Raw genomic sequence first — 26458 nt, forward strand, 5'->3', positions numbered from 1 at the left:
GCCCAGCTGGCTCAGTTGGTAGGGCACAGGACTCTTGATCTTGGGGTTATGAATGAGCCCCACGTTGGGAACAGAGATTACTTTAAAATAAAAACTAAAAAAAAAACAACCCAGTTTTGGGGCTCCTGGGTGGTTCAGTCGGTGGAGCGTCCAACTTTGGCTCAAGATATGATCTTGAGGTTCGTGAGTTCAAGCCCCACAGCAGGCTTGCTGCAGACAGCTAGTCAGTGCAGAACCCGGTTCAGATCCTCTGTCCCCCCTCTCTGCCCCTCCCTTGCGCTCTCCCAAAAGTAAATAAATACTTAAAAAAGTAACAGTTGTATTTGCTTGCTGTACCGTTTTCAAGGGCTTTTAAATTTTTATTTATTTATTTATTTTTATTGAGAAAGATTACATTTTTAGGTTTGAACCTAAAAAACCAAACATTTCAGGTTTAGCGGTGGTATCGCATTTTGTCACTCAACCTGTTTAGGATTTGCTTTGTTTTACCTTTAGGGAGATTTTTGTTTGCTTCCTAGAGAAAGGCTAATGCTTTATTTATTCTTGTTGGGACTCAAGTCTTGGCTAGTTTTGGGATTATGAGCCAGTCATTTCACCTTCCTAAACCTAGATTTGGGCTTTGGGACTAATTTCTTCTTTTCTTTTTTTTTTTTTCTAAGCTTGTCCCCTCAGTGCAAGGCGGGGACAATAATCAGGATCTCTGAGGTTACGGTTAAACCATCATAGCGGAGCTGTGATGTTTGACCCTATTTCTGGGGTAATTCTTTACCCTTCGCCCAAATCTAGCACAGGACTGGGCATGCGTAGATGTTCTTGTTAGACTGTGCTGAGCCAAATTTTCTAGGCCAAGGATCCCTGCTGGTAAGAAGAAAGGAAGATGTCATCAGGGTGGATTAGGCCTGGGCCTGGGGTCTGAGGCCAGTGGACTGGCGGGTGGGGCTGCAGGGAGGGAACCTGGGTCTTCCTGGGTCGGGGCCTGATCTGTGGACCAAGGGCTAGAAGGGCCAGTTTTGGTGTGGCCTGCCCAGCCTCCCTCTCCTCTGCCTTCCCATCTGCATGCTGACTGCACGGTCACTTTGGCTTTTCTGGATTTGTATTTAAAAATGTAACAAAGCAGAAACCTGCCACCTTCTTTTCAGGGACTCCCAAATAATTGTTGCATGTTTATTTTCGTTTCTCATCTCATACCCAGACTGCCTGTAGCATTTAACTACCTTGTAATAAATGTTCTCGAAAATGCCACTGCCGACGTAGATCTTTCCAATACATCGTTTTTTGCTGATTTTTCCACTTTTACCCCTCTCCACTCTCAAACTCATGCTGGTCTTTTTTTTTTCTCTCCTCTCTTTTCTTCCCTAATTCAGAAGTTGGAGGGACTGGTCAAGCACCGGACGGTTCGGGAAGCGCCGACCGAGTGTGTCTGCCCCCCAGGTAAGTGGATTTTTGATTCTTGTGGGCCCTTGACTTCCCAGAGGCCTGGTGTCCTGTCTCCTGTCTGCTCAAAACTGCTGAGGACATGGTCAGGAGCTTGCATGGGTTTCAGTCTGTCTGTTGTACCTCGTGGACCATCCGGCGTCTTTCTTCCTGTCTTCCCTGACCAGATGACTAGTCAAAGATTCTAGCAGGGTGAACTGCCCTGGTTTGATGAAGATGGTGATCTTGGGGTAGGAATTAAGGAACTGTTAGAAATGACTTATGATGAAAACAAACAAACAAAACAAAACAAACAAAAAAGAAATGACTTATGATGAAGGCTTAGGTACTGGGACGGTGAAAGCCATCCTGTTTCAAAGACAGAAACAGGCATGGACCATCCACACAGTATTAACTGTGATTCCAGCTCTGTTCAGACACGAGGGGGTAAATAAGTACTCTGGTGACTGTAGGTTTTTTGGTTTTCATTTCTTTTGGTGGAGGTAGAGGGGGGAAGATGGGAATGATGGTCTGAATGATTCAAATAAGAATGTCTATCTTGGGTTTTGGTGGTGCAACCAGGATGGCTGTGAATAAGGCCAGGATTTGTGGATTCCCAGTTCGTGTGGCTGAATTCTGATGCCTATCAGGTCTTCCGGTTGTCCTCATGGGAGTTTGGCACAGACCATCATTGAAGTCTGTGTGCTGTCTTGGCCCTGGCATTTTCAGGGCAAGAATTCTCCTCTGTAGAACAGTGTGTAATACCAGTGAATGAGTTGAAAATCGCAGCACTTCTTAGATTTCCCACCATGCCGGACAACGTGGAAAACACGGGAGCTGAGCCCAGGGGCCCCTGTCCTTGCTGTCATTCCTTCCATTAGCCAAGCTGTCTGGCATTTCCCAATCCACTTCAGCTGGCCTAGACATAAAGCTCATTGAACATTAACATCTCCATATTGGGAGATGCCCTGGGGTTTCTGTAAAGGTGGATCTCCTGGTGTGAAAAATTCTGTCTCAGAGGGCCCAGTGGAAGAGGATCTTAGGGACGAGCTTGAGTTAGTCTTTAATAGCACCTCTAGCATTTTAATAGCAAAAAGGACATGACAAGTAATGACATCATTAACAGATCATCAAGTCAGATGTTTGATTCAATGGGGGGAAATATTCAGATCGACACATGAGTTTTAGGATGATCTGAAAAATGCATACAATGGGAGTGATTCCTCTTGTTTTTTTTTTTTGTATTCCCCCCCACCTCTTTCTAAGTATTGTATGCATGTCAATTCACATGAGCTATGTAGGTAAGTATTTTTTAAATTGGGAGTCACGGGGAGCCTGGGTAGGGGAGCCTGGGTAGTGGTTAAGTGTCTGACTTCGGCTCTGGTCATGATCTCATGGCTCATGGGTTTGGGCCCTGAGTGGGGCTCTGGCTGACATCTGGGAGCCTGGAGCCTGCTTCAGATTCTGTGTCGTCCTCTCTCTTTCTGCCCTTCCCCCCGTTCATGTTCTGTCTCTCTCTTTCAAAAATAAATGAACATTAAAACAATAAATAAACTGGGGTCACAAAGCATTTGTGAGATATGAAATCAGTTCCGTGGGTTGCAGCCAGCTTTTGAAATGTTGAACTAGCCATAGACTGGAATAAAAACATATTGGAGAGAAATTTTTGTTTGAGCTATTTCTATCTGTAGTGTATGACCTGGATGGCGATTGAAATGGGTTTCCTGCTCTGCATTGCTGACCGTAAGTTTGAAAGTCCCAAATAGAGATAGACATGTAGAGGAGGCAGTGAGGGGGCATGGAGCTCCTAAATAAATCTGAACCAGGTTCAAATCTTGGTCTGTCACTTATTAACAATCAAGATCTTTATCAAAAAATGATAACAGTATTGGAGTGGGCTCTGTAGGCATTTTTGAGGTCATAGAGAAAGGGTAGGTCAAAGCCCATGAGCCCGGAGGGATCCTGTGACCTGCCTCCCTTTTGGAAGGTCCTGAACCACCAAGAGACGTTCCAAGAGAGTCCCAGGGAAGACCCTGGGGACTGAAAGTCTGGTCATAACCCCCCCAGTCTTGCAGAGAGGAGGGCAGTGACCTACCCTGCTCTTGGAGGGGTCCCCTGCTGGTGGTCAGGACTACACTGCTGTTGTCAGAGGGTCTCAGGGCTGCTATCAAGCTGTCCTGGGAGGTGTGCTCAGCTTGATCAGTGTGGCCAGCATGGCCAGGCCCTAATGAATGAGCAGGGGAGGGACAGAGAGAGAGAATCCCAAGCAGGCTCCACACTGTCAGTGCAGAGCCTGATGGGGGGCTCAAACTCAGGAACTGCGAGATCATGACCCAAGTTGAAACCAAGAGTCAGATCCTTAACCAACTGAGCCACCCAGGCGCCCCTCATTGGAGCCCTTTGGCCCGGAGACCTTCATCGATGCAAACCCCTGTCAGCTGGCACATTCTCCCTGTCACAAAAAGGACAGAAGCCTTTTTCTCTAGCACTGGAAGCCTTCACTGATTCCTGTCTCCGGGGCTCTGATCTGCCCCGCAGCTGTTTGGAGTCAGGACACGCAAACCGCCCTCTGTAGCTTTGGTCCCCATCTGATTTGAGATATTCACAGATGCCCACTGCCCACCCCCGTTTCTTCTCATGGCCTGGGGACTGTGTGATCCTTTGTCAGATCCTGGGAGATCTGATCAAACAGATAAGCGAGGCCAGAGGAGGGGGCATCTCTTTCCGTGTGTTGTCCATTGTGAAGAGGAAGCCATGGAGCTGAGAAGGGAGCAGGCCCCTTGCCCAACCCAGTGGTGAGAAGACTGGCAGGGCTGTGCCCTGTGACCTCAGACAAGGGAGGGGCCTGAGCCTTGCTCCTCTCGTCTATAAAACGAGGTCATCCAGGATTTAGGGTGGGCCCTAAGTCCAGTAACCAGTGTCCTTATGTGACAGAAGGGAGAGATTTGAGACACAGAGAAACATGCAGAGGAGCTCTCCGGAGGACAGAGGGATACATCTACAAGCCCAGGATTGCCCGCAGCCACCAGGAGCTGGAGGAAAGGGGTGCTCAGGGGAGAATATTCTCGAAGGAACCGGCCCTGGTGGCACCTTGATTTTGCACTTCTGGCCTCCAGAACTGTGGGAGAATGTCTGTCATTTTAAGCCACCTAGTTTGTGGAGACTTGTTGGGGCAGTCCTAGCAAAGGAAAGCGGACAGGAAAGCGAATCATCCCGAGGACCTTAAGGTTGCTATGAGGGTCAAAATTTCCTACTGTGGGGGCTGGAAGGGGGGCTGCTACCTGGGGATCCCCCCTCCCCCATGCTGCTCTTTGTCATTCACCTGCCCAGAGAGACACTCCTGCACTCCTTCCGCAGAGATCTCCAGGCTTCAGACACAGGGGACTTACCCAACACTCTTTTCTTATGTTACCCGTGTACTTAAAGTTTAAAAGTGGTTATTATTTTTTAAGTATTTATTTATTTATTTTGAGAGACAAAGACAGCATGAGTGGGGGAGGGGCAGAGAGAGAAGGAGAGAGAGAGAGAGAAAGAGAATCCCAAGCAGGCTCCACACTGTCAATCCAGAGACTGATGCAGGACTCAAACTCACGAACTGTGAGATCATGACCTGAGCCGAAACCAGGTCAGACGCTTAACCGACTAAGCCACCCGGTGTCCCTAAAGTGGTTATTTTTGAGTAGGAAATGACGTATGATGTGATAAAAAAAAAAAAAAGTTCAGGTACTACTAAAGATTACACATGAAGAATAATTCCCCTCCCCTGTTCTCCTGGTCGCCTTTCTAAGGTCGCTTCTAAGCTTCCTGACCTTCTAGAGCAGTGCTGCCCAGCAGAACTTTCTGTGATGTGGAAATGATCTGTTATCTAGGCTAAAATGGCAGCCACTACTGGCTATGGAGCCCTTGACAATGTGGCTAGTGCGACAGAGGAAGTAAATTTTAAAATTGTTACTCAGTTTAAATGGCCACATGTGACTAGTGGCTATGGTATGGGGCAGCCTGGGTTTTGAGGTAGTGTTATGTATATTTCAGTGAGTAACTCCTCTCCTGTTTTTCTTTCCACAAAGGGTACCATAGGCTGTTGTCCTTATACTGCTTTCTTTGATTCACAGTTTCTCTTTGAGATGGTGACTCAGTCTGCACATCAGAGGACATGTACTACATCATTTTGGTTAAATAATGGCATCCTTATCGTCTGTTGAGCTATCCTGTGAGGTGCCTGGCCAGTCACCACCAAGGATGTTTAGGTGGTTTCCTGTCCTGTATCTTTTTTTTTTTTTTTTTAAGTTTTATTTATTTTGAGAGGGAGTGAGAGAGTGAGCACAAGCTGGGGAGGGGCAGAGACAGAGGGAGAGAGAGAGAAGCCCAAGCAGGCTCCACACCGTCAGCACAGAGCCCGATGTGGGGCTTGAATTCACGAGCCATGAGATCATGACCTGACCTGGAATCAAGAGTCGGACGCTTCACTGACTGAGCCACCCAGGCACCCCTCCTGTCCTGTGTTCTTACAGCCCAGCCTGCAGGGAAGCATTGGAGGGGAGGAGAATGGCCTTCTCTGTTCTCTGCCCTCCTGATGGCTTGTACTGAAGCTAGTCATGAGCCAGTTACTGCTACGGCATCTGGGGGTGTCGGGCTGGAAGGACAGGAGCCCACAGTCTGTTGGGGAGGGCGCCCTCAGAGCAGCAATTCTAGAATATTTCAAGAAGGGCTCTGGCAGGGTTATTCCCAAGCCTGTCCTGTGGCAGATGAAGGGACAACCCGGCCCCCACTTCACTAAGAACAGTCATGACCCTAGGTCATCCTAAGGGCTGGGTCAGAGCCAGTGCCCAACACCTTGGAGCCCGAGACCCCTGGATTTGAATCTTGACTCTGACCCATGATCATCCTACATGTCCTGGGATGGGCCACTGTGGTGCAAAAGGTCATTGCATTAACTGTTTGAGGCAAGCATCAGAATACTAATGTTCTAACCATCCTACATTAATGAAGAAAAGGAAACTTATTAGCTCATATAACTGGAAGTGGAAAGGTCAGAGGTCGGGCTGTATTCAGGTGGATGTGAATAAATGCCGTGGAATTGTGTAACTTTGAACCATTCAGTGACTGTAGATTTATATACATTTTACCAAAATTTTATTTTTTAAAAAAAAATTTTTTTTTTCAACGTTTATTTATTTTTGGGACAGAGAGAGACAGAGCATGAACGGGGGAGGGGCAGAGAGAGAGGGAGACACAGAATCGGAAACAGGCTCCAGGCTCTGAGCCATCAGCCCAGAGCCCGACGCGGGGCTCGAACTCATGGACCGCGAGATCGTGACCTGGCTGAAGTCGGACGCTTAACCGACTGCGCCACCCAGGCGCCCCTACATTTTACCAAAATTTTAAAAGAAGCCCCGGAATTGACCCTGATTTGCTGGGCTTGGGGCAGATGCCTCTGCCTGAACTAATTGCTGTGCCTGGAGGATGGGATGCCTTGATCGGCTGGCTCTGGGTCATGTAACCATTTTGGACCTGGGGGAGGCAGTCGTGGGGGCAGGTTGACGCTGCCAGAACCATGTGGTCTGAGAATGGGGAAGGGTACTTACCACAAGGAATATTAGGGTGCTGTTCCTGGAAGAAGACAAAATGGTTTTCACTGGGCGGTCGTAAATAAGAGATTACCACTGCAGGGGCAACTGGCAAGCCCTGTCCAGGTGGCCCTCAGCTGGGGACTGTAGACAGAGTCTGGATGTGACCAGAGGTTTGCCTCCACTCCAGGCACACAAGGGCAGTCCTTTCCCTCTGTTGAACTTGTCCAATAGTCAGCCAGGCCCGGTGATAAAGTGCTCAGACTCTGGACCCAGACTCCCTGGTTCAAGTTCTGTCACTTACTAGCTCGATGACCTTGGACGAGTAACTTATCCAAGCAGTGCCTCAGTTTTTCACCTGTGAAATGAAAGTTTCCAACAGTACCAATGTCCCGGGATTATTGCAAAGATTGAATGAGTTAATGCATGTGAGTTGTTTAGAATAGGGCCTGGGACTCGCTTCCTGAGAGTGAGTTACTTGTGGTTACCGTGAACTCAGATCCATTGTCCCCAGGCCTGTCCAGACCCACTGTGCAGCCTGTTGCCTTCTTGAGTTTTGCTGATGTCAGGCAGGGCTGCCAGAGAGATGGGGAGAGGAGATTTGAAGCTGGAGGTTGGCTGGGAATATTCTGGAGGGAAAGAACAAAGGCTTGGCAGACTGTATTGGCGTGTTCTTCTGGGACGTGGGTGAAAAATGCTGGCGACAGAGCACAGGAGTGAGAGAACCGGAAAGAAAAAGGAAGCGTGTAGTCCGTGAGCTCTTGTCAACTGCTAACGGCAACCAGAGGGACCAGTGCAAAGCCTGGGGCTCTGCCCCTGCGTACACTTCGCACTGGTTTCTAACGCTCCACCTGCCCTGGAAATTTGTTAGGAACTTTGCAGAAAAGTGGGAGTACCTTTCATTTCTTCTTTGTGCCCCACGGTATCCTTGTATCATATACCAGAGATGTCGCGTGTGGTTTCCAAATGATGCGCACTGATAAGATGAATCAGAGCGAGACGCTCACTGCTCTGTGACAGTGTCTGGAAGTTTGAGCAGGAGAGTGAAACCCTCATGGGAGAGCATGATGTAAGTTATACGTTTCACTGTTAGTTTATGGCAAATGTTACAGAGCAGAACAGAAGTGCTAAAAGTTCCTTGTGTTTGGCCTGCTTGTTTGTTGGTGTAGGAAAGAGCTTAGTGGAGGAAGTGCACCCTTTCCTTTTTTTTTTCAGTGTCTATTTATTTATTTTGAGAGAGAGCGAGGAAGAGAGAGGGAGGGAGAGAATCCCAAGCAGGCTCCATGCTGCCAGCTCAGAGCCTGATGCGGGGCTTGATCCCACAAACCGTGAGATCATGACCTGAGCTGAGATCAAGAGTCAGATGCTCAACTGACTGAACCGCCCAGGCGCCCCCAGGTATATACCCTTTCTTGGTACTCTGAAGCAAGAAATGGTGATTCCCCTTTGGATTATTTATTCAGAGAATTTTTTAAATAATGACTTTTTTTTTTAACCTGTGAAATCCTACTTGACTGGAATTTATGGTATTAAAAGGTCACTTGATGGCAGTTATCCTACTGTGTAAGACTGCACAGAGTTGAAGGAGATAATTTGGGTGTCTGATCTTGTTTGCTTATTTGTTGGCTAGAATACTCTGGAGTGTGGTCTCTGGTACCCAGTTCATTATGCCTTGATATTTGTTCCTTCTTTCATTCATTTCTCCTTATCCCTCTTTTGTGCTCTTCCTGTGGGCGATATTGACAGAGACTGTGCCAGGAATTGCAGAGCCTGTCACTGGAGGTCATGGGACAGATACAGGAACCTTACTCTATTAAGAATGGGAAGAGCCTGAACAGAAAAGTCTCACATAGGGTGCCTCAGTTGGTTGAATGTCCGACTCTTGGTTTTGGCTCAGGTCGTGATCTCACGGTTTGTGGGATCGAGCCCCATGTCAGGCTCTGCAGTGACAGTGAGGAGCCTCCTTGGGATTCTCTCTCTCCCTCTCTCTCTGCCCCTCCCCTGCTCACTCTCTCTCTTTTGCTCTCTTAAAATAAATAAACTTTTTAAAAAATTTAACAAAAAAGAAAAGTCTTACAGACATAAAAAGAAGGGAGATATCGCCTCAGATCAGGAGGACCTGGGCAGTGGGAAGATGATAGCCGGGCAGGATTTTGAAGACTGCTTGGCATCTCAGCCAGCTGGGACAGGGGGCACATTTCCTGATCCCATAATTCTGAGCAGAGGCGACTCTAGGGGAGCCCCTGGAATAGCGGGGAACTGTGTTTGGTTGGAAGGTGGCAGTGGGCAGTAAGGGCAGGTCTCGGGGATGGACGGTTGTGGGTGTTATTCCACAGATGACACAGTTGAAGGAATCTGCGTTAGAGTTCAGTGTTAAGAGGAGTCAAAACAGCACGGACTAAGGGCCGGAGGCAGATTCAGTTCTAGCAGAGAAGCCCCCAGAGAGGGTGCTCAGGGTAGGTGGGTGGGGATGGTCTTTGTCTTGTTCCCTGCTGTGTCCACTGAGCCTGGAATGGTGCTGGGCACGTGGAGGAGGGATGGTGAGTGACGGCTGGGTGACTTCTGTGGAGGAGAGGTCATGAGAACTTGAATGGGGGCTGTGAGAATTGATGGCGGGCAACAGCTGCAGGAGGCACGGGCCACGCGGTGGACGGAGCTCACAAACAGGATGGATGGCACTGGTGGGGACAGAGGTGCCTGAAGCTGCAAGCCTGGGGGAGCCTGATGCCCTGAGCAGAAATGGGAAATCCCCCACAAGGGACTCGGAAGGGAAGATGGTAGGCATGGTTTTAGATAGTGAGTGGCTTCATGAACCAATTAGTAGACCCACTGATGACTGAGGGATGATAATTAGGGGTCTTCTCTTAAGGCATCATTTAGCCACTCTGAGTCTATTAATTACAAAATGTACCATGTCCCGTAAATAAAGGCCTTGGGGTTTAACTGTGTGCTGACCATTGGAATTTGGAAATTTTCTTGTGACCACCAGAGGGAGCCCACTATATTCATTAAATTCTATAGAAATTTAACACACATTGAAAAGCAATGGATAATTAATATTAAAAAAAAAACTGACTACAAAGCACACAGAAGTTCAAACCAGGGGCAGCGAGACACAGAGCTAAGCACCCACTCTGGTGTTTTTTTTCCTACTAAAATGGAAGATGCCTTGGAATTTTCCAGAAGATTCCAGAATCAGGTGGTTTGCTGGAGGCTGTGATGGATTATTCCAAGGGTAAAATAGCCATGGGCGAACACATTCCTGGAACAGTTGCCCGCCCACCCACCCACCCACCCAACGTGTATCGAGCACCATCTGGTTTAGTCGTAGCTGAGAATCCTGACGCTGTAGGACTAAAACTGTTTTGACCTCAGCTTGGCCAACTCTGTGCCAACTATTGGGTGACAGGTGCAACTTGTCACTTACATGAGGTGTCATGTAACATTGTATGGTAGGAATATTAAATGTCCCACGTATCAGGAGCTACTCATATGTTGGCACTGCCTTCTCCCAGGCTAAGTTCAATGTCATCATCATCATCTCCAGCTTCTTACTTTATTTCGTGTGCTAAAGTATGCTCCAGATGAACTGAAGACTTAAATATGAAAAATGAAACCGTGGAGGGCAACACAAAAATACAATAGGTCACTTAAAATTATGAGGTGGAAGTTGAGTTTATAAGCATGGTACTGAAGTCGGAAATCATAAAGCAGTCGGAATCCACCAAATGGAAGATTTTGTCCCCAGGGAACATTTGGCAATGTTCGGAGATGTTTTTCGTTTGTCTCAACGTGGGGTGTGGCGGGGATGCTACTGGCATCTAGTGGGTAGAGGCCAGCGATGCTGCTAAACATCCTACAAGGCACAGGACAGCCTCCGACACAAAAAATGATCCCACCCCCAAATGTTGGTGGTGTCTAGGCTGAAAAACCTTGCCATTATTTAAAATGTTTTCTGAAAAGTTTTAAGCTTAGAGCTTATATTTTCTGTATGGAAAATCTCACCCTGACAGAGTTTAAAGATAAAATACTGAGAGGCGCCTGAGTGGCTCAGTTGGTTAAGTGTCTGACTTTGACTCAGGTTATGATCTCACAGTTCGTGGGTTCAAGCCCTGCGTCAGGCTCTGTGCTGACTCTCAGAGCCTGGAGCCTGCTTTGGATTCTGTGTCTCCTTCTCCCTCTGCCCCTCCCCTGCTCATTCTCTGTCTCTCTGTCTCTCAAAAATAAATAAACGTTAAAAAAAAAGTTTAAAAAATACCTGAAAACAATTCAACATATATAATAAATGTACAGTTGATAGTCATGAAGTATAAAGTTCTTACAAAAGAATAAGGAAAAGTCAAATATTGTAGTGGAAAGATGGGTAAAGAATAGGAACAGGGAGTTCCCAATGAAAAATACAAATGGTGACACTTTCCTTCAGTGGATACTTATTCATCTGTTGTGAATAATTGCAGAAATTCCTAGTAAAAGGAAATACTGTTTTCAGTGACCACAGTGATAGTGTTTAAATTGTTTCAATCTTTCTGGAGGGCAGTTGTTGCAGACGAAGTCCAAGGGCAGTCTGCCGGAGAAATCTTTCTTGTTTGGGAATTCTGTCTTCTTGTGCTATTCAGGCCTTCAACCGATTGGGTGAGGCCCACCCACATTATGGAGGGCAATCTGCTTTACTCCAAGTCCACCTATTAGGATGTTAATCTCATCCCCAAAAATCCTCATAGAAACATCCAAAGTAAATGTTTGACCATGTATCTGGGCACCATGGTCCGTCCAAGTTGACCCATGAAATTAACCATCACACCTGTGTCATGGCATTTCTCCATCTGATTCCTGCCCTGTTCTCTGGACCCATCTCTCAAATCACATCACCTTCCTATGCCCTATGGAATGACTTAGTTTCTCAATTGGAACCTGTGTGTCAGTCCCCTGCCTGAAGCATCTCTCTCCTCCTGGCATTTTTCCTTGAAGGATCCATATTCTTTCTTCACGATCCACTGGCTGCATGGCTGGCTGGTAACAGGCCCTCTGTGAGTGTTGGATAGGGTGGCAGAAACAGAGGACAAACTCAGCCTTTAGTAAGGGAACACATGGAATTCAGCTCTTTCTATTAATATCTTTGGGTGATTTGTGGAATAACAGGTCTGTTAGAGGGCAGTTATAGGGAAAGGGTAATAAAATCTAGACAGGAAGCTTCCATAGCTGACATTGTCCTTCTTGAATTACACGCTGTCCCCAAACAGGGCGGCCTGCAGGGGCAGTTTCTTGACCTGTGTGGGAAAACTCCTTGGAGGGATGTTGGCCTCCTTTTATTTTTTTAAAGTTTATTTATTTATTTTTGAGAGTGTGGGGGGGGGGGATGGGGCAGAGAGGAAGGGAGGGAGGGAGGGGGGGTGGGAGAGAGAGAGAGAGAGAGAGAGAGAGAGAATCCCAAGCCCCTACTGCGGCGCTCGAACTCAGGAACGGTGAGATCATGTCCTGAGCCAAAACCAAGCATCCGATACTTAACCAACTTGAGCCACCCAGGCGCCCCTCCTTTTTGTTTTTAAACTTGATACTCTCTTTACATTCTTTCCAGTGTTTTCTCCACTTGGCCTTTTCTCCTTCCTCACTTAGGCTTAACGCTGGCCAGGACTTGGCTAGGCTGAGCTCTGAGCTGGCTCCGGGTTCCGATGTTTGGAAGCAATTGCATTTGGTTTGGCGCTGGCCAGGGTCCCTTCCCTGTGAATCAGATCCGCTCCTGCTGGCTTGCCTTGGGGCACTTGCCGCTCTGTGTCGGAAATCTGTTCCCTACAAGGAAACACTTCAGAAATCCCCTTCCTGAAAAGCCTTCCCATCCTTTGCAGCTAACGTTTCCTGTACATTCTCTTCTAGTAACCCACCTCCCCCTATCCTGTTGCCTAAATTGAGCAGGGTTTGGGAGTTGTATAGACCTGGGTACCTCCAGACACCTCCCGAGATTGGAAAGCCTCACCTCTTTGCAGGATCGTCCCCCTCATCTCTTGCCTGCCCTTGGACCCCCTAGCTTCTCTCCCCTCTTCTCCTCCTGTGGCCTCATGCAGGCTCCATGTGCCACCCCAGAGGTGGGATCCCTGCAGGCTTGCCAAGATGGTGCTGCAGGCTCCCTGCGTGCCCTCACCCTTGGCACAGGTGGCCTCAGCTTGCCTTCCGTCCTTCCGGGGCTGATCAAAGTCAGGGGTGTGGACAGAAATAGCTGCCCTTGCTAAATTGTACAAAAAGGATCAGCAAAAACACACAGAAACGTCTCCTTTCCCCCTTCATATGTTAGTTTGTCTCGCTCTGTCCCACGGTGCTGCCTGCGTCCTCCCGCTTCATCGTCCATAAGTGTTTAGTAGCGGCATGTCATGGGAGCTGGGCCCTGGGATGTGCCCCCAGACCTGGGAAAGAGGGCAAGTAGCTGGCGTGTTGTTCCAGGGAGCTGAGAGGAAGGAGGACATCTCGGTGGATGGTGAACGAGCTTGCATTCTTTGTTCCTAGTAGCAGAATCAAGTTGGCGGAGTTAGAGAGCAAGGGAAAGTATTGGAAGGAAAACCGGAGCTCACAAAAGTGATGCACCTGCTGGGGAGGAGGCTTATGGAGGACAGGATGCAGGAAAGTTCTGGGAATCAGGGCATTAGGTCCCCAGGGCATGGAGGCTTCTCAGATACCGCCCAGCCAACTTTTTTTTTTTTTTATGTGTGTCACTGTGCTTGAGGTTCAGGGTCTCAGGAGAAGAAGCCCCACTGGGCAGGCCTGGACTCTGTGTGTGTCCCTCCACTTGGGGTTTCCAGGCAGGGCGGAGAGGCAGAGAAGCATCTCTCCTGTGGGTGCCAGGATACCTTTTGGCGTCCAGGAAAGGAGTCTGGATTTGGATGCGGGTGGATCCAGCCACGAGTGCCAGCTGTGGCCACCACCCATGGGCTCTGTGAGTTATTTGATTCTTTAAACTGTCTTTCTCCTCAGGGCCCCTGGATGGCTCCATCAGTTAAGCGCCCGACTCTTGATTTCAGATCGGGTCACGATCTCATGGCTCATGAGTTCGAGCCTCATGTGGGACTCTGTGCTGACACCTTGGAGCATGCTTGGGATTCTCTGTCTCTGTGTCCATCCTCTGCTTGCTTTCTCTCCTCTCTCTCTCAAAATAAACAAACTTAAAAAAACTAAACTGTCCATCTCCTTGTGTGTAAAATGGGATAACCTTATTTTCTTCATGGGTTTGTGTTGAGGATACACTGAGATGAACACATGTGGAAGTGCTTGGCATACATTAGGCATCTAATAATGTCTGTTCACTTATCCCTAAGGAAGTGGATCTGTGGTCCCCTCATGAGGTGGGAGAGAGCCTGACACAGATCATTATTGTGGGTGGGATGTTACTAGGACAGCATAGACAGCATGACCGTGGGGGACACTTTCCTTTTGTTGTCTCCCCTGCAGAACAGACTGTCGTTTCTGCTTAGACTCTTGGTTCATTTGGTGCCAGAATCCCCGAGTGAAGCTTCTGCTCCAGGATGCAGAAAGAGCAACTCCTGGCTCCTTGGGGAGCCCTTCAACTTGATGATTAGCAGGCAGCAGTTATAAAGCTCTTTACTTTTGGGTGGCCCTGGAGTTTCCCCCATGATGCAGCAAAGCCTCCCTTCTTCCCTGACTCCACTGTTCTTTTTTATTTTTGCAGCCCTGTGTTTAGAATTGGGACTGAATGCCGGCCACGCTGCCTTGCCCGTGAGGTCATGATTTTCATGACACTTGGCTTGAAGTAGCCTGTTGCCTGGTCTGTTTCCTTACAAGTAGTCCCGTGCGGGCCACTCACAGGCTAGCACAGAAAGAAGTTCAAAGCGCTGTGGGCTGAGGTTCCGGGGGGGGGGGGGCTCACGAGGAAGGAAAGTCTTGCAAACAAAGGCCAGTGCATGGCCAGTGTGGAGGAGGGGCCAGACCTGGGTCCCCCGTTAGAAGCACACACGCCTGCCTCCCTGTGGTGCTTGCTACCAAATGTACCTTTAAAAATGTGGGGTGCCTGGGTTGAGTGCCTGATTTCAGCTCAGGTCATGATCTCACGGTTCGTGAGTTCGAGCCCCATGTGAGGCCTGCTGCTGTCAGCACAGAGCCCGCTTCAGATCCTCTGTCCCCCTCTCTCTCTGCACCTGCTCCACTTGTACTCTCTCTCTCTCTCTCTCTCTCAAAAAAAAAAAAAAAATGTATAGACAAGACCACATGTGCCCCCGGGTGAGTGGAAGCAGCAGGTGACTTGGAGGCAGGGGGGGAATGCACCAGAGCTGTCCCACCCACAGGAGGACTAGAGAGTGACTTTCCCCCTGAGCATCACTTCCCATCCACGGCACTGCCTGTCACCTAGGTGGGGATGAAGGGGGACTGTATTGGCCCAAGTGCTTGCTGAAAGGTCAGCTCTGTACAGGAGCGGCACACTTATTGGCTGTGACTGTGGATCTCAAAGTGCCCCGGAGGGGGTCTGGCCACTGGTCTTACCATTTTCTGTGTGTATATGTGTACGTATGGGGGGATGGGAGGCACAGACAGGACAGAGGGCTGCCCCTGAGGAAGGCTAGGAGCAGCTGTCCAGGAGTGCCCCCCCCCCCGCCCCGCCATATTGCGTCCCCAGTGGGACATGAGCTTCACTGCCAGGAGGACAAGGTAGTACCTTCCATCCACCCTCCCATGCCTGTTTGCTCTCCGAAATGTACATCCTCTCCTCTTGCCTGCTCCCCTCTTGGGATCCAGGACCTCCATCAGGAGGGGTCTGTGAGGGTCACGTTGTGGTACCTGGGCACTGGCGCCTTCACTGTTTGTAGGGGTGGGGGGTGTAGAAAATCGGGGAAGGTGTATGTGTGGAGGGGTAGATTGCATGTGGGGGATTCGGGGGCATAAACTCAGGAGGGAGAGTTTACAGGTGGGTGAATGCAAGGGGTTTGCTTTGGTGGAAGAGGTAGAGGTGAAAGAGGCGTGAGAGATGGAGTGAGTCGTGAACTCAGGTGTATCTGCCCTGTCCCCATACTGACTCAGTTGGTCTCCAGGCCACCTCTTGATGATGGAGAGCCTCATTTTCTACCTAGAGCAGACCATTTGCTTCATCCTGAAGGTCCCTGCCTCCCCGCATGGCCCCCTCTTTCCTGTCTTCTTACCCTCCTTTTATTTTTTCATTAAAAAATATTTTTTAAGTTTATTTATTTTGAGAGAGAGAGAAAGAGAGAGAAAGAGAGAGAGCGAGCACATGAGCAGGGGAGGGGCAGAGAGAGAGAGGGCGAGAGAATATTCCAAGCAGGTTCCTACCAACAGGCTCAATCCCACAAACCACGAGGTCATGACCTGAGCAGAAATCAAGAGTCGGGATGCTTAGCCGACTGAGCCACCCAGTGCCCCCCTTTTATTTTATTTTATTTTATTTTATTTTATTTTATTTTTGTTTTTTTTCTACCTCCTTTTATTTTTTAAAAATTATTATTATAAAAGCAAACTGTGCTTCTTACAATTACCCCACTGCCTCCCTCCTCAAAAACAACATAGCGCTGAAGTTCAAAGAAAAGTCTCCCTTTTTTCCTCACCTTACCACCCTCTCCAATACCATTCCCTGGATGTAAATATTTTACAGATATACACATTTAAACTCTTGCAGAAATAAAATAACACGTGGTATTAGGAACTTTTTTTTTTTTTTTTGTCTTCACAATTTAAAGGTACAAATCTCAGTTCATACAACCCACATAGACTTCTGGGGCCCATGGCCAAGCTTACGTGGAGACCTGTTTAAATAAACAATAAACCGTGACTCCAGGCAGGGAGCTGGGGCAGCCTCCCTGCTTTCCCTCTGCCCTCCTGGACCTCTTCCAACATTTCCTTCCACACCAGTGGTTTTCCACTCTTTCCAGTGTAAAAGTCTCCCAGCTTGTGTCCTGCTCCTTCTGATTCTGGGGGCAAGCTTCCACAGAAGGTGGAAGAAGGGCAGTGAATATGCGTGTACTTGATACTTTGTGTCTCTGCAACCATTAGTAGCTTTGGTCACTATAATATCAACATATCCGAGAGTGCCCGGCTGGCTCAGTTGGAAGAGCATGTGACTCTTGATCTCGGGGTTGTGAGTTTGAGCCCCACATTGGGTGTAGAGATTACTTAAAAATAAAATCTTAAGGCGCACCTGGGTGGCTCAGTTGGTTAAGCATCTGACTTCAGATCAGGTCATGATCTCATGGTTTGTGAGTTCGAGCCCCACATCGGGCTTGCTCTGTGAGCACAGAGCTCGCTTCAGATCCTCTGTCTCCCTCTCTCTCTGTCCCTCCCCCATTTGTTCTCTCTCTCTCCCTCTCTCAAAATAAATAAATAAACTTAAAAAAAAATCTTAAAAAAGAAACACATATCTACGCTTCTGATGTCTGCCTTATTATTTGTTTTAACTTTTTGTCCAAATAGAACTTAACTACAGGCCAAGCACATATCCTAAATTTGCAGCTTGCTCAATTTGCATAGACAGCACACACCTATGGCCCAGACAAGAAACAGCACATGACCTGCCCCCCAGAGACACACCCCCTTCCCTGCCCACCCCCCCCCCAGTTGCCCCAGGGGTGATCAGCATCCCAGTTTCTCACACGATAGGCTAGCGTTGCCTGTTTTTGTGCTTTACGTGAATGGAATCACATGATGTAGATTTGTTTGTCTTTAGTTGATCATGATGAGATCCATCCATTTTGCTACATGTGTTTGTGGATTATTTACTTATTTTTTATTTTTTAAATGTTTATTTATTTTGAGAGAGAGAGCATGAGCTGGGGAGAGGGACAGAGAGAGGGGGAGAGAGAGAATCCCAAGCAGGCTCTTTGCTGTCAGCCCAGAGCCCGACACGGGACTTGAACACATGAACTGTGAGATCATGACCTGAGCTGAAGTCTGGCACTTAACTTAACCCAGGTGCCCCTCTGCTACCATTTTCAATGTAATATTTTTGAAAATTCATTTCCTGTTTGTTGCTGAGAATTTTTTAGGTTGCTCTTATTTCTAGTGTCCTTGGCACCTTTGCTTGTTAATGTTTAACAGTTTGTCTTTAGATTTTCCATGTATTTTCTATCAGATTGTCTATAAATAGAGGGGTTTTTTTTGTTTGTTTGTTTCCTATTCTGTGCCTTTTATTTCTTTTACTGGACTCACTGCTTTGGCTGAGACCTTCCATCGTGCTGAACAGAGGTATTACCAGTTCTGGAGCAGAGGCATCCTGGTTTCATAACCCAACCCGGAGGGAAACACTAAGCATGACCACTACTTTAGGGTTTTTGCAGCTGCCAATCCCATTAAAGAAGTTTTTCTTCTTTACTTAGTTTGTGGTGAGGTTTGTTTGTTTGTTTTTAAGTTATGACTGGGTGTTAAAACTTGTCCAGTGATGTTTCTGCATTTATGAGCTAATCAGATAATAGCTCTCCCCCCCTTTTTTTTCCTCTGTGAAAACAGTAGATTACACTGATTGATTTTAGAATGTTAACTTCCCTTGCATTCCTGGAAGTAAACCCTTATTGATTAGGCTATGTTATTTTAATAGCTTGCTAGATCCAATCTGCTAACATTGTGTTTGGGGATTTTGCATCTGTCTTCATAGAGAGATGGTCTGTAAGTGTCCTTTTTCCCTCTATTGTCAGTTTTTAGTATTAAGACCAGGACTTGGGGCGCCTGGGTGGCGCAGTCGGTTAAGCATCTGACTTCAGCCAGGTCACGATCTCTCGGTCCGGGAGTTCGAGCCCCGCGTCGGGCTCTGGGCTGATGATGGCTCAGAGCCTGGAGCCTGTTTCTGATTCTGTGTCTCCCTCTCTCTCTGCCCCTCCCCCGTTCATGCTCTGTCTCTCTCTGTCCCAAAAATGAATAAACGTTGAAAAAAAAATTTAAAAAAAAAAAAAAAAAAAAAAAGACCAGGACTTATAAGATGAGTTGGGAACTGTTAGCCCTGTTTTTTTCTGGAAGAATTAGTATATGATTTAATGTTGTTCCTTTCTGTCCTTTTTTAAAAAAAATTTTTTTAATGTTTATTTATTTTTGAGAGAGACAGAGACAGAGCGCAAGCAGGGGAAAGGAGCAGAGAGAGAGGGAGACACAGAATCTGAAGGAGGCTCCAGGCTCTGAGCTGTCAGCACAGAGCCCGATGTGGGGATCAAACCCATGAACCGTGAGATCATGACCTGAGCTGAAGTCAGGCCCTTAACCTACTGAGCCACCAGGTGCCTCTATGTTGCACCTTTCTTAAATGTTTGGGAGAAATCCCTAGTGAAAACATCCAGATGTAGGATTTCTTTAGGTTTTAAACAATTAATTCATTTGTTTTAATAGCTGTAGGACTCTCCTTATGTTTTTGTAACAGCTTTATTAAGGTGGAACTCACAGGGGCTACCAGGCTGGCTCTCAGAAGAGCATGCGACTCTTGATCTTGGAGTTGTGAGTTCAAGCCCCATGTTAGGTGTAGAAATTACTTAAAAAAAAAATCTTTAAGAAAAAAAGGTGGAACTCACATACCACAGAATTCATGTATTTAAAGTGTACAATTCAGCAATTTTTAGTGTATGCAGTGTGGTGCCACCATTGCCACGGTTGTGTTTAGAACATTTCTGTCAACCCAAGTAGAAGCCCTGTGCCCCTTAGACATCATCTTCCAATCCTGCTGTCACCCTCAGATCCTGGAAACCATTAATCTATATTTTTTAAGTGTTTGTTTGTGTGTTTGTTTATTTAGAGATTAATAGAGAGTGTGCAAGTGGAGGGATGGCAGAGACAGAGGGAGAGAGAGAGAATCCCAAGCAGGCTCCACACTGTCAGCGTAGAGCCCCATGTGGGACTCGATCCCACGAACCATGAGATCATGACCTGAGCTGAAGTCAAGAGTCGGATGAATAATTGAGCCACCCTAATTTTTAGGTGCCCCTCTATTTTTTTGTTTCACTCTGTTTGCCTCTTCTGGGCATTTTGTTTAAGTGGAATCATAAATATGTGACCTTTGGTACGTGGCTTATTTTACTTAGCATAAGGTTTTCCGGGTTCACCCGTGTATGGCATGCGCCAATATTTCGTTCCTTTTTTAAGGCCAAATAATATGCCATCGCGTGGATATACCACATTTTGTTGATCCATTCGTCCATTTACGGACATCTGGGTTTCCTGTATTTGGCCATGATGGATGCAGCTGTTATGAACATTCATGTACAAGTTTTTGTGGGAACATATGTTTTCATTTCTGTTGGCTATATACTTAGGAATCGAGTTACTGACTCATAGGCTTCATTATTTTTTATTGCTAAACCATAACATGGAGATACCAAAGTGTATTTAACAACTGCGTTATTGCTGGTCATTTAAGATGTTTGCATTTTTGCTGTTGAGCAGTGCTCCGGGCAGTGCTACTCAAAATGTGGTTTGCCAATGGGTGCTGGCCCTTGAACTGTTTGTTATGGACCTATAACAAGATTAGGATAGAAATTGAGAGTATTTGGAAAGTTTTACAACAATTTAAGCGGTAATTTTATGTCTGTTGAATCTCATAATAAAAAACATGGGCTAGTGCTTTTATGTTTTGGGTTTTTAAAATTTTATTTTCTACTGCATCATTTTATTATATTTACCAAAAGCATCGGCGCCTGACAAACTGGAAGTCAGAATGAAAAACACAGCTGGCTCCCTGCCTTCTCCACCGCCGATAGGTAGTAAACCTCCCTGTTCATGTGTTTGCTTTTTTTTTTTTAAGTTTATTTATTTTGAGAGAGAGAGAGCATGAGCAGAGGAGGGACAGAGAGAATGGGAGAGAGAGAGAATCCCAAGCAGGCTCTGTGCTGTCAGCACAGAGCCAGATGCAGGGCTCCAACTCAGGACCTGCAAGATCATGACCTGAGCTGAGGCCGGACACTCAACTGACTGAGCCACCCAGGCACCCCAAAACTTGATTATTTTAAAAGGGATAATACTAAGTCATGACCAGGTAAACAGACTCAGGAAAAAAAGGTGCCTGGTGTAAAGCTTCGGTCAGAGCCGTCAGCTTTTGAGTCTACACTGGGGTGACCTCAGGCCTCAGCTGGGATAGGACCTGAGGAGGGGGTCTCTGAGCAAACCCCACCCACAGCAGCAGAAGACATACCCTGGCTGCACACACTCACTGGGGGCCTCCCCTGTTCTGCTTGTCAGGTAAGCGCTGTGCAATCTGTTTCGTTACCCCCTCTGAGGGCTCAGGCAGTCCCTGGGGAGCCTGGTGTTGTGACTCGGTAACTGTAGGGCTGAGAAAAGCACCAGGCATCTACTGTCCTCCGTTGGCCGGAGGGAGCATTCAGGATGCCGGGGCAGGTCCGGGTCAGCTTTGAAGGCTGAGGATGGGTGAGGACCAGCTTGTTCTGAGTATTCTAGCAATTCTGGCAGCAAGAAGGGCAGTGAGGAGCTCTCTCAAGTTGGCCCCTGGAGTTACATGGTTTAGCTTGGTTATGTGTTTCTGGCATCAGTACCAAAGTAAGTTGGGAATGCCAAGTAGGAGCTCTGAATTCAGTGCCATCTGAAAGCCAGTGTATCAGTTAGGCATGCATCTGGCTGCAGCTAACAGAAACCCTAACTGAAACTCACGGGCATTTATTCTCCTTGCATGCTAATTCTGGAGGCGGGCAGTCCGGGCCTGGTGTGGCTGCTCAGGGATGTTTCTGGAACCTTCGACTCCTCTTTTCATCTCTCCATCCTTAGCAGCAGACCTTCATCTTCACTGAGAGGTCAGGGAGAAGGGGGTTGGAATGAGTGTTGGGTCAGTCCCAGGCAGGAGATACAAAGAGTGTTAGACTTACAATCAAAAGATAGGAGGGACACCTGGGTGGCTCAGTCGCTTGAGCATCCAGCTTTGGCTCAGGTCATGATTTCACGGTTCATGAGTTCAAGCCCCACATCTGGCTCTGTGCCCGCTTCGGATCCTCTGTCTCCCCCTTCTCTGCCCCTCTACCACTTATGCTGTCTCTCTCAAAAATAAGTCCGTGGCCGTCTCTGGGTCACCTTGGGGCAAGTCACTTCCATCTTCTGTCAAATGGCCAAGTTGCACTATGTTATCTTGAAAGTCCCTTCCTTCTTGTCCCAGGTTCTGCATCTATTGCTGTGCTATGAACCACCCCCAGATCTTATCGCTTCACGTGTTTATTTTGCTTATGAATCTCAAGTACTGCGAGGGCTTAGTGAGGACAGCTGGTCTCAGCTCCACTTGGTGTTGGTTGGGAGGCTGGGATCGCACGAGAGCTCACACCATGTCTCGCAGGGGTTGGGGGATGCGGGCGTAGTCTGGGACCTCAGCTGGAGCTGTGGCCGGAACATCTGCACCTGGACTTCCACGTGGCTGCGTGTGTGGCTTCTTCATAGTGTAGTCACTGGGTTCTAAGGGTGAACGTCCCAAGGGGAGGCCAGGAGAGGCTGTGTGGATCGCCTCTTCTGACTGGCTTGGAAACACATGCAAAATCATTTCTGCCACATTTTCTTCATTAGAAGTAAGTGATGAAGGACAGCTGCTATTCAAGGGGAAACAAGTTAGACCTGCTTTTTGAGGGAGGGGTGTCAAAGAATTTATGGACATGTTTGTTTATTTATTTATTAAAAATTTTTAATGTTTTATTTATTTTTGAGAGAGAGTGTGAGTGGAGGAGGGACAGAGAGAGAGGGAGATGTAGACTCCGAAGCAGGCTCCAGGCTCTGAGCTGCCAGCACAGAGCCGGACGTGGGACTTGAACCCACAAACCATGAGATCATGACCTGAGCTGAAGTCGGACGCCTAACTGACTGAGCCATCCAGGCACCCCTATGGACATGTTTAAAAATACTATGCACCAGGGAGCCTGGGTGGCTCAGTCGGTTTAGTGTCTGACTTTTGATTTCATCTCAGGTCATGATCTCACAGCTGTGTTTTGAGCCCTATGTCAGGCTCTGTGCTGACAGTGTGGAGCCTGCTTGAGATTCTCTCTCCCTCTCTTTCTATCCTATCTATCTATCTATCTATCTATCTATCTATCTATCATTGATCTCTCTCTCTCTCTCAAAATAAGTAAATAAGCTTTAAAAAAAAGATTTAAAACCACCACACATCTATAGGTTTCAAATTAAGTGTTCCTTGTCTTTCATGCATTCTGTCACTATTTCTAAAAGACAAGACAGGCTACTTCTCATGGCAAAGACTGCACACAGGCTGTTAAGGAGGTTTTACTATCATGGACTGCTTTGGAAAGCCCTGGCCCAACCTCTTGCAACGAGGGACCTTCTTCAGTCTTAAAAGTAAACAGTCCTGGTTCATTTTGAGAGTTGCTCCCAGAGACCACATTACTTGAGAATAATTATACAGTAGTGTTTGAAAACGTGTAATATTAGAAGTTCATCAATGAGTTTTTATGGGTTATTCTCTACATGCCTGGCACTGTGCTGGCCCTAATGAGTTATCAATGAGGCCCGAGGTCTGGCCCCATCCATTAGGAGTTTGTAGTTTCACTGGGGAGGCAGATAACTGGGGACGCTCCCACCTAGCTAGGTCAGCCACGTCTGGTATCAGCCTGTGTCAGTGACCCTGGTCTTGGCATAGAGGCAGATCAGTCACCATATTGGTCAGTGACAGACACTGATATTCATGCCATGTATAGCCTCCTCCTACATGGATTCTGAGCTTGGCTGTGCAGGTTGCTTTGGGTAATTGGACATGAGCAAGTGTGATGCAAATACAGTATGACAGGCCACTTGTATGCTGGGGCCCTGTCCTGTTGGAACTCCCTTCATAGAACCTGGCCACCCAGCTATGAAGAAGCTCAGGGTTAGACTACTGAAGGGAAGAAGGCCACATGGAGAGAGATCTTGGAGGTGAGGCCATCACAGACATCCTAGCCCCTTAGACAAGCTCTCAATTGAATGCAGCCACGTGAGAGACCTCAACTATCACCATGTGGAACAAAACTGGCCAGCTCAGCCCAGTGAATCTACAGAATCCTGAGAAGGAATTCATTGATGTTTTGGGACATTAAATTTTGGGTCTCATTGTTACATGGCCAGAGATGACAAATACACCCCTGTAAGTGGTGGTAAGATGGCTGCCGGCTACTCCAGGCTCAGATGGACATAGAGCACCTCCTTTGCATTAGTTTTAGCAAAAGTCGTGGGAGTGACTCTCATTGAACTAATGCAAACCACTTGTTCATCTTGCAGCTAATCACTGGGTCCAGGAGGGGAACACCAGCCTGGAGATGTGTGCCCATTCTTGTAGCTGGGGCAGGGGGTGGGGTCTGGTCCCACCCAACTGATGATTTGGAGTAGGGTAAGGAAGGGAGAGAAATGAGGGGGAAGAGTGGAGAGTTAATAGACTCAACAGATAATCCTCCACAGGGAATAGATTAAATCAGTGAGGGGTGAATGAATAATTATGAGTGGGCTTAGCTGCGAAAGAATTTTTTTTAATTTATTTTGAGAGTGTGATACTATGAGTTGGGGAGGGGCAGAGAGAGAGAGAGAGAGAGCAGGCTCTGCATCGTTAGGGCAGAGCCCAATGTGGGGCTTGAACTCACAAACTGCAAGATGACCTGAGCCAAAACCAAGAGTCAGATGCTCAACCAACTGAGCCACCCAGGTGCCCCACGAAAGAAATGTTTCAACATCTAATATTTAAGCCAGGATTTGTTGCTAGAAAGGGACAAGGGTCTTAGGAGGCAAGCAAGCTGAGGGATAGAACAGGAGATAGAAGAAGGCCTCCAGGTGGGAATTAGCGCACTTGGGGTGAGTGACAGCTGAAAGCAGGTGCCACATGGGGTCTGCTTTGCAACCGGAGAGAGCCAGATGTCTTAGCCGAAAGGTGTGTTTCCTGAGACTCCGCATGTGGGTTAGGCTTTTCCTTTCGAATTTAAAATTCATTTGTATTTTAAGAAAAGTGCCTACGTGTTTCTGAGTCATTTACACTTAGGTCATTGGCGTGTGCACACGCACAGCTATTTAATGTCCAAGAAATGCTGGAAATGGTTCATTTTGTCACCTGCCACTTCAGACTGTATCTGAGGAAGGAGAGGCTGCATCTGGCTGGGGCTGAGCCACCTTCAGCCATCCCAGGTTCTGACGTATGGCTCTGCAGGAGCCCTGAGCCCTCAGTCTCAGGCCATTCTGGGGGCCTGAGCAGTGGTTCTGAATGGCAGCCTGCAGCCGGGTTCCAGGGGACACCTCAGAGTCTGCCCTCTGCGGGTATGGTGGTTGCAGCCCGTTGGGAACACACAGTTGTCTCAGCCGCTTGCAGAAGAGGGGCACCCTCGCCCCACCCCAGCTGGTCACAGAGTTTGTACCCAGTGCCGTGCCCAGTGCAAGCTTGTGACACAGGCACCATCTGGGCCAGCTGCCTCCTGGAAATAGACCCTGAGTAGGAGCCATTGCCGTGGGGCTGAGGTGTACCCCGGGGCCTGTGGCTGCTGGCAGATGCCTAGGAATGGGAGATGAGGGGCTTGGCCACTTATCTCCGGACAGACGGATGGAAAAGTGCGAAAGGCCAAGGCTCCTGGTATTGGCAGTCAGGAGGCCGTGAGGGATTGGTGTTTGTAAAAACCTGTTGACAGCCGTCTGGCTCAGGTTTTCCTCTCAAGGATGTTGCCCTGCTCCTTCAACCCTTGAGGTGAGCTAGATTCGGCTCAGACCAGCCCCAGAGCCACTGACCTTTGCCCTGCGCCCTCCTGGTCACCCCCTGCACAACTCACCTGCTGTCACCCCTCCCAGGCCCTGCCAGTCCACACTCCTTTGGGGTGCACCTCTGGGGAGCGACACCCCACCTTTTCCAGTTTGGCTTTTGGCCCCTCCTACACCAGATGCCCTCTGGTGCTTAGCTTCCGGGCCTCGGCCCTGTCTCCCCTGCCTGGCTCCAAATGGCCTTGCAGACTCTGCCCTACCAGTGCGCCCCGTGGACTCTGCAAACGAGGCCATCTTTCTTGATGGCAGCAGGTGGAGGCTGAGTGAAGATAGGAATGGTTTCACATGTTGTTCAGTGTAATAAATCGGTGTCCAAGGAGCAGCGTGACTGAATCATATCTGAACCCCCCAAACTGCCATTTATCAACCCTGATGTCCAGGCAGCAGGGACACATGGCTGAGGGAACAGTGCATTGCAGCTCTGAGTCTGAACCCACATTTCGGGGTTCCAGCCCTTTGTGGCCAGCCTGACTGCCTCCATATCGCTGGCCCCCAAGCTTAGGAATGGAAAGACCCCCATGGCACACTCACCGGCTGGTCCTTCACTAGAGAGTGCGGTCAACCCACTTTAAGCCATAGCCTTGGAACAGGGAAAGAGGTGCTGTCACCAATGGAGGCGTGGAAACTCCACGCCTGCCCCAGGACTCCTTTTATTGCGAGTGACGGTACCTAAGTCCACCTGGCGGAAGCATCAGAAGGAGCTGACTGGGCTTTGGGGCGATCTGGATTCAGGGGCAGCTGACATCTTCCCCATAAGTGTGCCTGTCTCCCCATTTCAGCTTCATTCTCCGCTGGCT

General features: G+C 48.0%; 1 protein-coding gene across 1 annotated transcript in view; it reads left to right on the forward strand.

The window, feature by feature from the left end:
• COL23A1 (collagen type XXIII alpha 1 chain) overlaps positions 1 to 26458 on the forward strand; it is a 350552-nt gene that overhangs the window by 23526 nt on the left and 300568 nt on the right. The window contains exon 2 of the mRNA XM_047092393.1: positions 1365 to 1431. Coding sequence (XP_046948349.1) covers positions 1365 to 1431 — 67 coding nt within the window. The remainder of the gene's footprint in view (positions 1 to 1364; positions 1432 to 26458) is intronic.

This window comes from Lynx rufus, unplaced genomic scaffold (genome assembly GCF_022079265.1).
Source record: "Lynx rufus isolate CCGP_SWC_20201006 ecotype Redwood Valley unplaced genomic scaffold, mLynRuf1.p SCAF_1, whole genome shotgun sequence".
Lineage (NCBI taxonomy): Eukaryota > Metazoa > Chordata > Mammalia > Carnivora > Felidae > Lynx > Lynx rufus.